This window comes from Nothoprocta perdicaria, unplaced genomic scaffold (genome assembly GCF_003342845.1).
Source record: "Nothoprocta perdicaria isolate Ctin4 unplaced genomic scaffold, notPer1 scaffold_102, whole genome shotgun sequence".
In the NCBI taxonomy this organism is placed as follows: domain Eukaryota; kingdom Metazoa; phylum Chordata; class Aves; order Tinamiformes; family Tinamidae; genus Nothoprocta; species Nothoprocta perdicaria.
Window position 1 is genome coordinate 1,223,340 of NW_020454117.1, and position 13,480 is coordinate 1,236,819.

Sequence of the window (13,480 nt, forward strand, 5' to 3'; positions counted from 1 at the left end):
AAAAAAAAAAAAAAAAAAAAAAAAAAAAGTGGGAGAGGGAGGATAGTTGCTCAGCTGTTACCTTAAGAGGTTTACCAAGGGAGCAAAAACACACAAAGTAGAAGCAGTTTGTGCATATTTGGACTTGTGAGAATCTGTCCTGGGTCTTCTAGGTCAATGCTGGAGTGGTTGCTCTTGTATTTTTGCACGTATGATGTGAAATAACACTTGCATGCTCTGTAACTACTCTCTTTGGATGCACAAACTGAAGTAATGTGCTGTCAGTGCTAACACAGTCCCTTGCTGCCGTGGTACCCTGCCTGTGCCACTGGGAAGAGAGAGGCTTTCCAAGCTAGCTTTGAGTTGGCTTTCCAGCTGGAGAGTTCTTTAGAAAGGAAGAAGCCAGGGACAGTTCTGGGGAAGAAAGCTGTTGGTTGGTTAGGGTGGTTTTGTTGTTTTTGGTGCTGCAGCAACAAGATAGGAGATCTCTAGCTTGTATGGAAAATAGTGGGCAGGGGAGTGGATGTACAGCATTGACTGCTTTRCTGCCTTGGGCTTTGCATTCCCCAGGAGGAATGAGCTGGGGAATAAAAGTTGATGAAGACCTTTTGTTAGGATGGATTTTGATTAGAAATTGAAAATGAAATTAAATTTWAAAAGACTGCAACATCTGTTTTCATAGGGATCCTGAAAATTTGTCCACTTGCTCTGGATATGACACAATAAATAAAATGAGGGAAGAGGTAATATCTGAGGGTCACTTGTGTGGCTTTGAATAGTAGGCAAATGGTATCTCAGTGTGAAAGAAAAAAAAAGTCTAAAGTGATTCTGCTAAATTTGGGGATGACAGAAACCTTTGGGCTGTGGGACGTCTAAAGCAAATTCCCTGGACAGCCCTGTGTGCAAGACTTCATGCAGTGTGTGTGTGTGTATGTATACATATATRTATACACATATGTCCACACACACACACACATGTGCTACATATTTTTGTGTTTGTGTATTCATATATATGAATATATGCATGTGTATGTACATATAAATTCATTTCCATAATCATTATAAAGAGTAAGTCTATAACGTAGAAGTATATAGCAATCGTTGAAGTATATAGCAATCAAATAAATTCCTAGTAAAATCAAATAATTCCTAGTAAAAAGCCATCAATTTCATTGGCATTCAGTGTAGCTTAATTTGTYCTACTTGTAAAATTCTGCATCTTTAAAAATAGCTATGGCCATGTAAACAAATATAGTCAGGACAGAGCTGTTTAAAGGATAATTTTTCCTTGACACCACATGGTGTGTTTGAAAAGTTCTCATTATATAAAGCWCTGATGCCTTCAGTTGCCTATCTGCTTTCCAGACAACAAAAATAAGCCTCTCRTGGGCTCACCAATTAGCTCCGTAGCACTCAGTAGGACAAACCTAGCAATGTGGTCTCRCGTACGTGAGAGCAGCCTGCCGCTGCTCTCGTGATGACAGGATCCCAGCCACCGTGGCCTTGTCTTTTGGGAAGATATATGTGTAGACACTAAGCTGCTCTAGAAAGCCTAGATTGATGTAGGAAGCTCCCAAGCTCTTGCACCAGTGCTGTGGTGGCCCCACAGGGATACCTGCACTGGTGAATCTGGAGGTAGCCCCGTTTCCTTGTCAATGCTGCCARACACAAGCTCAGCTAGGCTTTTCCAGACAAATGCTAGGTGGCATGAAGTATACCTGTAACACTCTTGAGTTGACTCTTTCTCTAAGATGTCAAGAAAACATCTGCCCGAGCCGATGCGTGAAGGGGCCATGTGGCAAAACCCTAAGGAGCCACAGTGGCACACTAAAGACAGCAGCATTACCTCCTTGGGAGCTTTAGAGGGAGCAGGAAAGGCCACTGCTAAGTGATTTTCAGAATCRCAGCTTCAAGTGGTTCCTCTGGCTAACTGTTCTTGAGCACCATTTGTRCCATAAAGAAGAGATTCATTATCCCATGGAGGTAACTGGGATTCCTGCCAGGGTTTTGAACCACACAGGATCTGATTGACTTGAACTAAGCTAGGACCAGAAAAGGTTGGACTTGAGTGTAGAGYGTAACYTCAAATCTATATTAGGTATTTCCATGTAAAATTAGTCATCARCCACCTGACATACACTAYTGCTTTTCTGTTGTATAAACCAACYGGATTTGGATTTTTTATATATTTCCCCCTCCAGGTCCTTTTCTTTCCCCTTGTTGGGTTGTGCTACCTTGAAATCTTGCCAAGATGATGGACATGACGGAATTCGGGGAGGCTGCTCCCTTCCTCCGAAAGAGCGAGAAGGAGCTGATGATGCTCCAGACCGTCGCCTTTGATGGTGAGTTGCCCTATCTCTTATGTTGCCATGGATTAGATAGCCTGAATAAGGGTTGCATCCATAGCATGGCTGTGGGAATGCAGAGCTAGTCAGCCTGTGTTTTCACTGGTAGATTGTTTAGTCAAGATTTGATTTCTTTAATCCACAAGGCAATAAARAGGCCTTAGGTAGCATTAAACAGAAAATAAATCTAGTTGATTTATATCATCTTGGTTAACTTACTGTTATCATTAGCTAATATTAATTTATATAAGTAGTCGAAGTATACAACTTCTATTGATTGAGTAATTAACTCTCTATATATGTCTCTCTATATTGTATCTGTATATTTGCTAGACTTGCCCTCTTAGGTTCTAGTTGTCCATAATTTAATTTCCATGAAATGGATCTAGGTGAGCTGTGCAATAGTGAGTATAAATACATTAATAAGCACAGTAATAGATTATTCATAATAGCTGCAGTTACCAGCAAGGCACTAAAGTCTAGTGCAACTGCTCCAAGCCTCTAAAAAGAAGCATGCACAGCCTAACACATAGTTATTAATATTACTGTTCTTCAAGACAAACTTTACCAGCATGTGCAGGCATAAAGTTAAATCTGATAGCTGGCAGGCAAAAAAATGTGGGCTGTGTGCCTCATTCACATAGCAATTTTCTGTGTGACTTTTGGCAAACAGCTTAATTTGGGCTTGGCTCTCAGTCCTCTGTCTGCACACTGTTGATGATTATGTATTTCCCATGGAGGCTGAGGCTTAGGCAGCGTTTGTGAAATATTTTGACACCTTATGCTGCAGGGACCTCAAGATGCCAAGCTGTTATTTCAAAGGAGAGGCAACCTCTGAAGGAGCCCTGTACCTTCTGCCTTGGTGCAGGGCTCCCATAGTACTGCAGATTTGCTGTGGCCCCGGGGCCTTGGGAAAGTAACCTTGGCAATCTCTCTTTAAGTTGGGCATGGTTGCTGTTTGCCTGAAGGCTGAACCCTCTGCCCCCCTTAATTTCACAGGGAAGAAGAAATGTTGGGTTCCTGATGAAAAGAAAGCTTATGTTGAAGCTGAAATTACAGAAACCAGCGGTGGCAAAGTGACTGTGGAGACGACAGATGGAAAGGTAGGAAAGCTTTTTTTGTCTGACCAGTGACTAATGAGGCCCGAGTACTAAGCTCCAGAAAATAAGGAACAGTTTAAGTGCTTTTACCTGATTCAAAACATTCATGAGACAGGCTATGAATGAAAAGCCCTTATGACATGAAAATGACGCATGAAAAACAACCAARGGAAGTAAAAACACAGCTGAGTCTAAAAAGAGTTGTCAATCACTGCACAGCAGATAGCAGTCTATGAGCAGGGTATGCAACGAGCCAGGGCTGTGTTTGATTCTGCAAGGAGCAATCAGAAGATAGTAAGTAAAATCAGCATGTTTCACAGTCACACAGTTATACTCCTTATTTTAATGACCTCATCCTTCCCTCTTTTCCTGATACCTGTGGGAGCAAGTGATATTATGTATGTTGGAACTAAAAAAATTCYCTCTGTGGCAAAAACACATTCTCCAATAAGGTGCATGCCTCAACGGAGCATCTCAGTGTTGTCGTTTCTATCTGTCCTTGCAGACCATGACTATAAAAGAAGATGACGTGCAGTCGATGAACCCGCCCAAGTTTGACATGATTGAGGATATGGCTATGCTGACCCATCTGAATGAGGCATCAGTGCTGTACAACCTCAGGAAGCGCTACAGCAACTGGATGATTTATGTAAGCGTCAATGCTTGGTATATTTAGAAACCTGCATTCCTGCATTCCAAATATTGTGATGATTGACCATGTTGTATTCTCTATATTCAACTTTGGTATGCCACAAAACTGAGAATCTTGCTCTTTTTTTTTTCCCCCTGGAAAATACTGCTTGTGTTTGGTTTGTGTCTGGATACAGACGTACAACAGTGAAAGAATAAGATGATATTCTCAGTTTTTGTTTGTTTATCTCACAAAGTGGTGTCATTGGATATATTCTGCAGTCAAAGCCTTTTGGAGGTTTAGTTTCTTTTTTTCTACTCACACATATTATTACAGGCCATGTTATTAGCTATGGAGATTTTCTTGCTAAAAGAAACAATACCTCAGGCTTTGAGTACATATACAACTGTTTTAATTATGAATGTTTCATTTTCAGTGTGGGTACCTATCTTTTTTTGATCTGGACTCTTCTGTTTCAACCTGGACTAAAAACCTGAAAATTTAACAGATTCCCCAAATCTACAGCTCTGGGGAAACTTGTTCTTCAGAAGTGCTTGGCCCTAGGTAATTAATATAGATAGCTCAAAGAATAATTATGAAGATTTTTCTCCAACTGTATTTCCCCAGGAGCTGAAAATGCTCTGCAGCTTTTGGGAATAACACAATGAAGTCATTTTTACCCTTTGAACATCCAACTGAAGTCTCCCCTTAGGGTGCTCACATCAAATTGATATTGGGAGACTGTTTCTCCCAGATTTCACTTCCTAAATGGAGTTCAGACAGGCAAGTTGTAACTCTTCTTTCCTCCAGAATTCTTATTTTTAACAGGAAACAACTCGAGTAGGATAACAAAATAAAAACTCAGACCCACAAGGAGGTCTGTGCTGCTCCTTTGCCCTGCAGAAGGGCCTGTTCCTTGTCTTCTTGTCATCTCAAATGCATTTCACCCTGGAAAAATGACTTAATACATGTCACTTTAATAACATTTATTTCCCATTAGGAAGCACATAGCAAATCAATGGGTTTAGAAATACATATCAAAGGCATGGTATAAAAGCAGATGGCTACTTATTTTTGAAACAGGCAATCATTATTTCCTGCTYGGTTGAGTGATTTTTTTGATTTTTTTTCCCCCACTCTTCTTTTGGGTCCCTTTCTAGACCTATTCAGGTTTATTTTGCGTGACTATAAATCCCTACAAGTGGCTGCCCGTCTACAAGCCAGAGGTGGTTGCCGCATACAAAGGCAAGAGGCGCTCGGAGGCTCCTCCTCACATCTTCTCCATCGCTGATAACGCTTACCATGACATGCTGCGCAGTAAGTAGCACTGTTTACTTTCAAATGTGTTTTCCCTTTATTTAGCCTACATGACAGATATGGGATAGACCTTCATGAGAGCCTTTTCAGGGCCAGCACTCGGCACCAAATATGGAAATACTCCACCAGGAACAGGGACGCAGGAGTGTGCACTAGTGATCTTGTTCTCTTGTCTCACTGTCCCTGTGGTGCTGTTGATAAGAGAAAGCTCCRTGCAGTGCTTATCTGTAAGGTCTGCAGGGCCTAGCTCTAATGGAAATGGTCTGGCCTCGGAAAGGCTGCAAACATATTCCCAACTTTACTATCAGTCTAGCCATATTCTGAAGCTCAGACGTAGCCTACATTCATGAAGAGTCAATGTTGAACCAACCTTTTCAAATATTTCTAGAGAAGAGGCATCCTCCTTTGAGACAGCTCGATATCTGTGGAATTAACACAAATATTTGCCATGGTCTTAACTTAGAAGCAATATATTTGCTTAGAAGCAATAAATATAAATTTGTATGAACATAGAACTTAGGGCCAGCGCTCCAGGCTGCTGCATGCCCATCACTTGCTGAGCCCTCATGTGACACTGCACATCAACGTTACACTGACTGCCCAAAGGTCCTGGCTCTTGCCATGGGGAAATCAACTGGGGACTTTTGGGAGCAATCTTCTGGCGTGACTCGTAAGTGACTGTGAAGAGGATTTATCAGCAGAGGGCAGCAGTGATGCACTTAGACCAGATCCTATGGTCCTAGGGTGCAAAGGGAAATTCCCAAGAGTGTTAATGGGAATGGGACATACTGATGTACATGTTGCTGTAAAAAGAAGCTGTTTGGTCAGATAAGGGTGGAATACAGCTGAGCTGGGTCAAATTAATTCCAAATGTAACCTGTGATGAATGGAATTAAAGTATAGAGGGATTTAACCTCCACGGTTTGGGAAGTTGTTCTCATTTTAGCATTTGCTGAGCTGGGTTGATAATGTATGGTGCAAAGTGTTATTATAAATGTTAGATTCTGCTCAAGTCATTAACAACAGGGACACTATACAACTCTGTGTTAGAAGTGTGTCTAGTGAAAGAAGGGTATATATAGAAAGGAACAGTTATTGAACAAACACAATTTTTGAGTTGGTCTAGTAATACAAGAGCAGAAGGGTCAGATGTAAGCAAAGGTATATGCAGGGGTCAGAAAAGAAATGTTTGGCTGGCAGGAAATTATTTTCAGTTATTATAGTTTCCCAGACATATGTGAGGCTTCCTGACTGGCAGGGTTTTAATATGACTTAAAATATAGAGGAGGATTCAGTGTATAACTTGCACTGCTTGAGGTTGGAGTAGATGATACTTATTTTTATCTTTCCATCTCTGCTGCTTGGGATTCTCCTATCCTCTTGAGAATGATTCTGGAATAGTTGGTACTGATTTGCAGTGATAATAAGCAATTTGTACAGCCTACTGACTTCGCCTCACTTACTTGCCTTTTTTAATTTCTCCTCAGATCGGGAAAATCAATCTATGCTGATCACGTAAGTATTTCTTTTTTGACAGATTTGAGACTGTTGTTGCAAAAAAAAAAAAAAGCCACAGAAGAAAAAAAAAAAAAAAAAAAAAGCCACAGAAGAAAAAGCTGAAGTTCAAGTTTGCTGGTGGAAAGCTCAGTTAAATTATCTGGAATCTGATCCAAGCCAAGTAACTTTCAGCCGTCTGATGTTCTCACTGAGCCCCATGGGGAAGGAGTAGCTAGGACTTGGATAGAGCTGGATGGCTTTCTGGTCCCTGTTTGGTGTTTGCTCCAAGTGCATGAAAAGGCTCAAGCAGGCAGTTAAAATAAGCTCATTCGAGGGTTGTCAATGCTGTGCGTGCCTGTTTTGTTCAGAAAAGACCCTTTCTGTGTGTGGTTGCCCTTGCTGCAAAATGCGTTGAAGAGCACTGGGTAGAATTGAATACAGTGACAGAGATGACCAAGGCAGAAAAGAGGCACGTCACTTGCTAGCAAGAATAAGTGATGTCTGTACTTGTCTCTTTACACTAGTCTCCTGTGCCCTTGGACCCTTGGATAATGCTGGGAAAGTACTGCAGGTTTTCTCTGTGTGTGTGTTTTTTCAACACCATTACTCAGTGCCTGAGTCTGTCTGTCTCTATTAAAACTTCATGCTCTTAAGGAAGCTCAAAGCAGATTTCCGAGCAACCACATGATGAATCAGTAGCTGCTCTCGCAGGTATACATCTCTGCATTCACTTGAGCAACATCACTGTCCTCTTTTTTCCTCCCCTTAGCGGAGAATCCGGTGCTGGCAAGACTGTCAACACGAAACGTGTCATTCAGTACTTTGCCACAGTAGCAGCCCTGGGAGAGCCTGGTAAAAAGAATGTGAGTCTGCCAGCAGCTGTTACATTTCAGACTTTCAAGGCTTTCCTACTGTGTGCAACTAACCCCCCAAGGCTGTATTGCCAACATAAACTTGTGTGCTAGACCTTGATACACACATTTAAAAAAAATATTTTCCCCTGTTACTTTGGGAAAAGATATTGCTGTCTCTGTAAGTGGTTTCTCTGAGTCTGAGGGGCAGAAGGCCTAAACTAGTTCTAAACTTACTGGGCTCCAGACGGAGCAGCCAAAGCAGTCCAGYGATTTGGGCTCCTTGTTGCTCCCTCTCTTTTTCTAGGAGTCTCAGTTGTGGTGCCATCAAATACATGTGCAAAAATGTCAAAAGGTGGGGAGACTGAGGCTTTAAAAAATTCATGGATATTTTTTCCAAGAACCTAGTGTTTTAAAGTTGTTTTCTCATCAAAACWTCTGTTTTGTTGAAAAGCTTTTTTAACCACACACACACACACACAAAGTTTTGACAAGAGATTTCCAATCAGCTTTTCTTTTTTTTCCCCTTAGATAAGTGCTATTCTGCTTCTAAGTGCACTCTAAGGTTAGAGTGAATATTGCATTCCTGTTGCTTCTTATCTTGAATTGTTATGAGCTATTCATTGCACTTAGAGGCTCAACACACTTTTAYGGCAAATTAAATGATTCTTATGAACTCTCTGTATAAGGCTAAAATTTCATCCAACCTGGGATTCTGCACACATTACTGATGTCACCAGAGCCTGACATGCATTCATCTGTGGCCTGCAAAGTTCAAATGATTGAAGAGCCAGTCTTTTAAGTCCAGTGAGCTTGGTGATCATTTTGGTAGCTAAAATCAGATGTGTGCATGGAATAACTGTGTAAATAATAGATAAAGCTGAAGTCACATTCTATCCTCACTGACACCCTCCCTCCCCCCCCCCATTTTTTTTTTCACAAAGAATCCAAAGTTCAAGTGTACTAAGGTCTAGCTGTCTAACACTTGTCTGTTTCCATTTACTTCCTCTTATTACCTAGTTCCCTAGTTGCAACTTTTTTTTTTTTTCTGTGTACAACTTGTCCTTTGGCACCTTATGAAACAGGTTTGCTCTAGAGCAAACCTGGAAAGAAGAACGGACTAGGGGTAAAAATAACTTACCCAAGTAGGAAGGGAACAGTACTTGGCTATCTTATGATAAGCGGGGAATATAACAGCTGCACCATTTATTTTTAATGAAAAAAATCCTACTGCTTGCCACATTGGTGCCAGGTAGATCTCTAACTTGCTCATCTTCATCTTCCATCATGTCCTTCATGTTAGTACTCACATTCTGTTTCTTTTTTCTTTTTTYTTTCCCCCTCTGTTCCTCTTTGATAGCAACCAGCTACCAAAACTGGGGTAAGTAGTCAGCTTTGCCATTTTATYTTTTCCACGTGCAAAGGGTACTGGGCTCTGACACATTTCATGGACCTCAGCCTTGCTCTTCACATGGTTCCTCTACTCAGCTCTGGTGAGGCCGCACCTGGAGTAYTGTGTGCAGTTCTGGGCTCCCCAGTATAAGAGGGACGTGGAGCTTCTSGAGAGGRTCCAGAGAAGRGCAACCARGATGATTAAGGGAATGGAACATCTCTCGTAYGAAGAGAGGCTGAGTGAGCTGGGCCTGTTTTCTCTGGRKAAGAGAMGGCTSAGAGGGGATMTGATTAATATGTATAAGTTCAGGAAGGGAGAATGCAGGGAGGAAGGGGACARGCTGTTYTCACTGGTGGCCAGCGATAGGACGAGGGGTAATGGCCACAAGCTGAAGCAYAAGAAGTTCCGTCTCCAGGTGAGGAGCAACTTCTTTACYGTTAGGGTGACAGAGCAGTGGAACAGGCTGCCCAGGGAGGTTGTGGAGTCTCCTWCTCTGGAGGTCTTCCAAACCCGCCTGGATGCCACCCTGTGCCACATGCTSTAGGTGTGCCTGCKTGAGCAGGAAGGTTGGACTAGATGATCTGTAGAGGTCCCTTCCAACCTTGAAGATTCTGTGATTCTGTTCCCTGTGGATGTGCTCCCTGGGCCCTAGTACTTTACTTCACCTAACCCAAGTTAGTGGGAGTGACAGCTAATCCCCGAAAATGCCAAACACCACRAGGTCCGAGTGCTTTCAAAACTAATGAGTTTCTTTGCAGTGCTTATCACTTCCCTCAGCAGCCCCTCTCCTACACACTTGTGCCTGGATGTCCCCGCGTGCTCCGTGGTGYGCTGAAAGACAGGGCTGCTTCATTTGTATGCAGCTGGCGTGAAAAATAAAATCCACAAAGCAAAACAGTGGAGCGCAGCCGAGCAGCCGAGGCCTTTTTAAGCGCTCCTTATTGACTACTGATGTTGCCATTAGGCTGCTCACGCTGCGCCGGGCCCTGGCGAGGAGCTGAATCACTCGCTCCGGAGAGCTCTCGCTATAAGTGCAGCGGGTGGCTCCTAAAGTTGCCAGCTGAATTCTTATCCTGCAGGCTTCTCAGCAGTGTTTCAACCTTGATTTCTAGGGAACCCTGGAGGATCAAATCATTCAAGCAAACCCAGCCCTAGAAGCTTTYGGAAATGCCAAAACCCTGAGAAATGACAACTCGTCACGTTTTGTAAGTGCAGAATGCATTTGCTGAATAAGGTATCTCATTCAGCAAGGGTCAGTTATTAAGAGCTCATAATTGTCTTTTCATGAACTGATTCTTGTTTCATCCATYAGAGTAGCTGCATTCCTACAAAGAACAGGAAAGTGTAACCTAAGCAGGAAAAACTATAGAAAGGATTGAAGAAAATGAGAAAAAAAAAAAAAAGAGCCATCTGGACTAGATGCTTATCCTGTCTCATGGTGAGGGAACAAATCCAGGTTCCATGAAGCCCTTCACATCCCCAGCTTCCCATGGCAACGCCAGACCCTCCCCAGGACTGCATCTTCTGCAGATCCTTCATTCTCCTGCCGTATTTTCCATTAGTCTGAGTTGTTGCCTCTAACTCAACTCATAGCACCATTGCCCTGCTCCGTGCTCCTGTATCTTTCTCCTCAGCAAAGACACACAAATCATGACATTGCATCCTTGTCATCTACTTTTTTTCTGGCCAAATAAGCCATCCCTGCTTGTTCCACAGTGTTGTCATTTACTTGGGTATATCCCCTCTCTCCCATAAGGTTTGCAGGAAAGAAATCCCCTTGGGAGCTCCACTTCTCAGCCACGTGGGATTGCCTTTGACTGAGAAGTGCGAAAGAAATGGAGTGAGGATGATGGTCTGAATTTGTAGCCCATGTTTCCCTAGAGAAAAACACAGTGGGATTTGTAGAGGTGGGAAAGCAGTAGTGGGAAGCGACACAAGTGGCTGAGGAGTTCGTCAGCTGGAACAGAAATTAATATAAAAAGGAAAAGTATGTGTTTTAATAGGAAAAAAATGAATAAAATATGCTCAGAGCTTTTCTGAGGTTCACTTTATGAACATGCACATTTTGTGGCCCAACTGGAACAGAAAGCAGAGCACCTCACCRGCATAGGTAGTGCATCCAGGTCAGGATTACAAATGCCAAGGGGTCCAGACTGAGTCTCATGCACAAGTGTATTGCCCTGAGTCCTGCTATTCAGTAAAGCTGTGTCATGAAACCAAAGGTCACGTGTGGTCCCCTGTGCCTTAGCCTGGCAGGGAAGGGCACTGTTATCCTTACCCCCCAAGCTGCTAATGTAACAGTGTGTATAGCCTTAGGCTTAGAAAAGTGCAATATCATTGCTTAATGTTTCTTGTCAAAAAAAATCTGCTCATGTGTGKATTTCTTTTGTTTGTTTTGACAAATGCTTCCCTTTAATAACATCCTTTGTTTTACTTTGTATACACTGTATACATTAATTAGAGTATTTTTCCATGTGAATTAGGGCAAATTTATCCGAATCCATTTTGGAACCACAGGCAAGCTGTCATCTGCTGACATTGAGATTTGTAAGCAACAAGCTCTTTTCTTCTAAAAATACAATTTCTTATCTGAAACCTTAAGAGAGCATTCTCACTGATCTTTTTTTCTTTTAATCTTTTTTCTTCATTATATGACTAGATTTACTGGAGAAATCCCGAGTGATTTTCCAGCAGCCAGGCGAAAGAGACTATCACATCTTCTACCAAATCCTGTCAGGAAAGAAACCAGAGTTGCTGGGTAAGTGTTAGTTGGATGCACATTTTGCAAGAACCAGATTTTAACTGAAAAGACACTAGCTGGACAGGACACTTGGCGGGGAAACTGGCTATGTTCAAAAAGGCCCTTATGCTTCAAGAAGGGTCTTATGCTTTTGTCAAAAGAGAATTTGAACTAACAAGTAGATTTTGAAAAGGCAGYGTTCTGATGGCAGTAGTAAAGACATTTTTTTTATATAATGCACAAGTGCAGGTGCCCTTTACAATGAAGTGACATTATATATTGTAATAAGGGAATGGAGACTACAGCATGACTTTTAAAATACAGCATTATATAACCAAAAAGCAATACMGTGAATTTTTGTAAAGTCTCAAAATACCAGATAACTGCTCAAGCCTCAGCATTTACAGCAATACAGCCTTTAGTGTCCTGACTTTGCATACAAAGAGATTGATTAAAAGTCCATAAAGGAAAACCTTGTTCTCTGCTTCTGCCCCAAGTGCTAGAGATGGCACCCTCTCGTGCCACACAGTGAGGAGAATAGGCCAAGCTGCACAGAGCTCCTTACATGAGAGGCCGCCTTGCAGGTGCCCCCCTACTTGAACGTKGTTCCGTGGACCTGCTGGAGCAGAACACTCCTCTGCTCCCATCTCCCAGTGCTTTGAAAGGACCTCACCCGTAATTTCCCTCTTTCTCCAAATAATGTTTGGATTACTTTAACCTGTGCTTTATAAAAACACTTTATAAAGCCTACCAAAGAGTCATTTTATTGCAGCACTAAACTGCTGCTAAACCGCAGCAATCATAATCTGTTTTGAAGTCTTATTATCCTGACAATGCGTGGTCAAGTCCCTAAATCCCTAACCTTCTTAGCTTTTATGTGGCCTAATTAATGAAGATTACGGGAAAGACTTCAAGGAAGAGCTGCACTAAGATTTATGTGAGAATCTCTGTGCTGCGAAAATGTGCTCCTTCTCATAAACTTTCCATCTGTATAATCCACATCAGCACGTGCCCTACTTGCCAGCAGGAACCACATCTGCAGGCTCTTGAAGAGGCTGAAATCAGCGGTGACTTTATTTACAGGAAATGTACATATTTATATATAAATATGTACTTATCTAAACATGCATAAGTATAAATCTAGCCAAACATATAAATGTAATTAAGTATATAAAATATAATTTTGATTACTTAGCAAAGTAACATAAAAACAGTATGATTCTACATATACATATATTGGTAGGCATATATACATACACAAAGGTGTGTGCGCRTGTATATATGTGTATGTATATACATACATATATACATATGTATGTRTGTTTATATACAAAAGACTGAAATCTAGACCAAAGCTTGATCTGCTGACTACGGSTGAAACTTGTTGATTTAAGGAAGCAGGGAAATGAGACTTGTCCTGTTGTTGTGAAACTAGCTAGCTTCCCATAAAATTACTTCACTTTTTTTGTTTTTTGATATGAAGGAAAAGGAGGAGGAAAGAAGCGGAGACAGACTTGTATTTACTGAGAGCAGAATGCCTTCCCCAAGGAGTCCTGAAMCTCACTTTTGGGAAGTCTTGTGTAAATGGAGAATATCATGCTCCTTGTCATTGTCTTGGATCATAAAA

The 13,480-nt window shown here is 41.8% G+C and overlaps 1 protein-coding gene across 1 annotated transcript in view; it reads left to right on the top strand.

Moving 5' to 3' along the window:
* Positions 1-2,194: 2,194 nt before the first annotated feature.
* The window catches only part of MYH15 (myosin heavy chain 15), a 44,405-nt gene continuing 33,119 nt past the window's right edge, over positions 2,195-13,480 (top strand). Inside the window, exons 1-10 of the mRNA XM_026041734.1 lie at positions 2,195-2,321; positions 3,324-3,427; positions 3,930-4,073; positions 5,216-5,372; positions 6,860-6,887; positions 7,639-7,750; positions 9,081-9,101; positions 10,226-10,318; positions 11,597-11,660; positions 11,773-11,871. Of these exons, the coding sequence (XP_025897519.1) occupies positions 2,231-2,321; positions 3,324-3,427; positions 3,930-4,073; positions 5,216-5,372; positions 6,860-6,887; positions 7,639-7,750; positions 9,081-9,101; positions 10,226-10,318; positions 11,597-11,660; positions 11,773-11,871 (913 nt within the window). The 5' untranslated portion in view covers positions 2,195-2,230. The remainder of the gene's footprint in view (positions 2,322-3,323; positions 3,428-3,929; positions 4,074-5,215; positions 5,373-6,859; positions 6,888-7,638; positions 7,751-9,080; positions 9,102-10,225; positions 10,319-11,596; positions 11,661-11,772; positions 11,872-13,480) is intronic.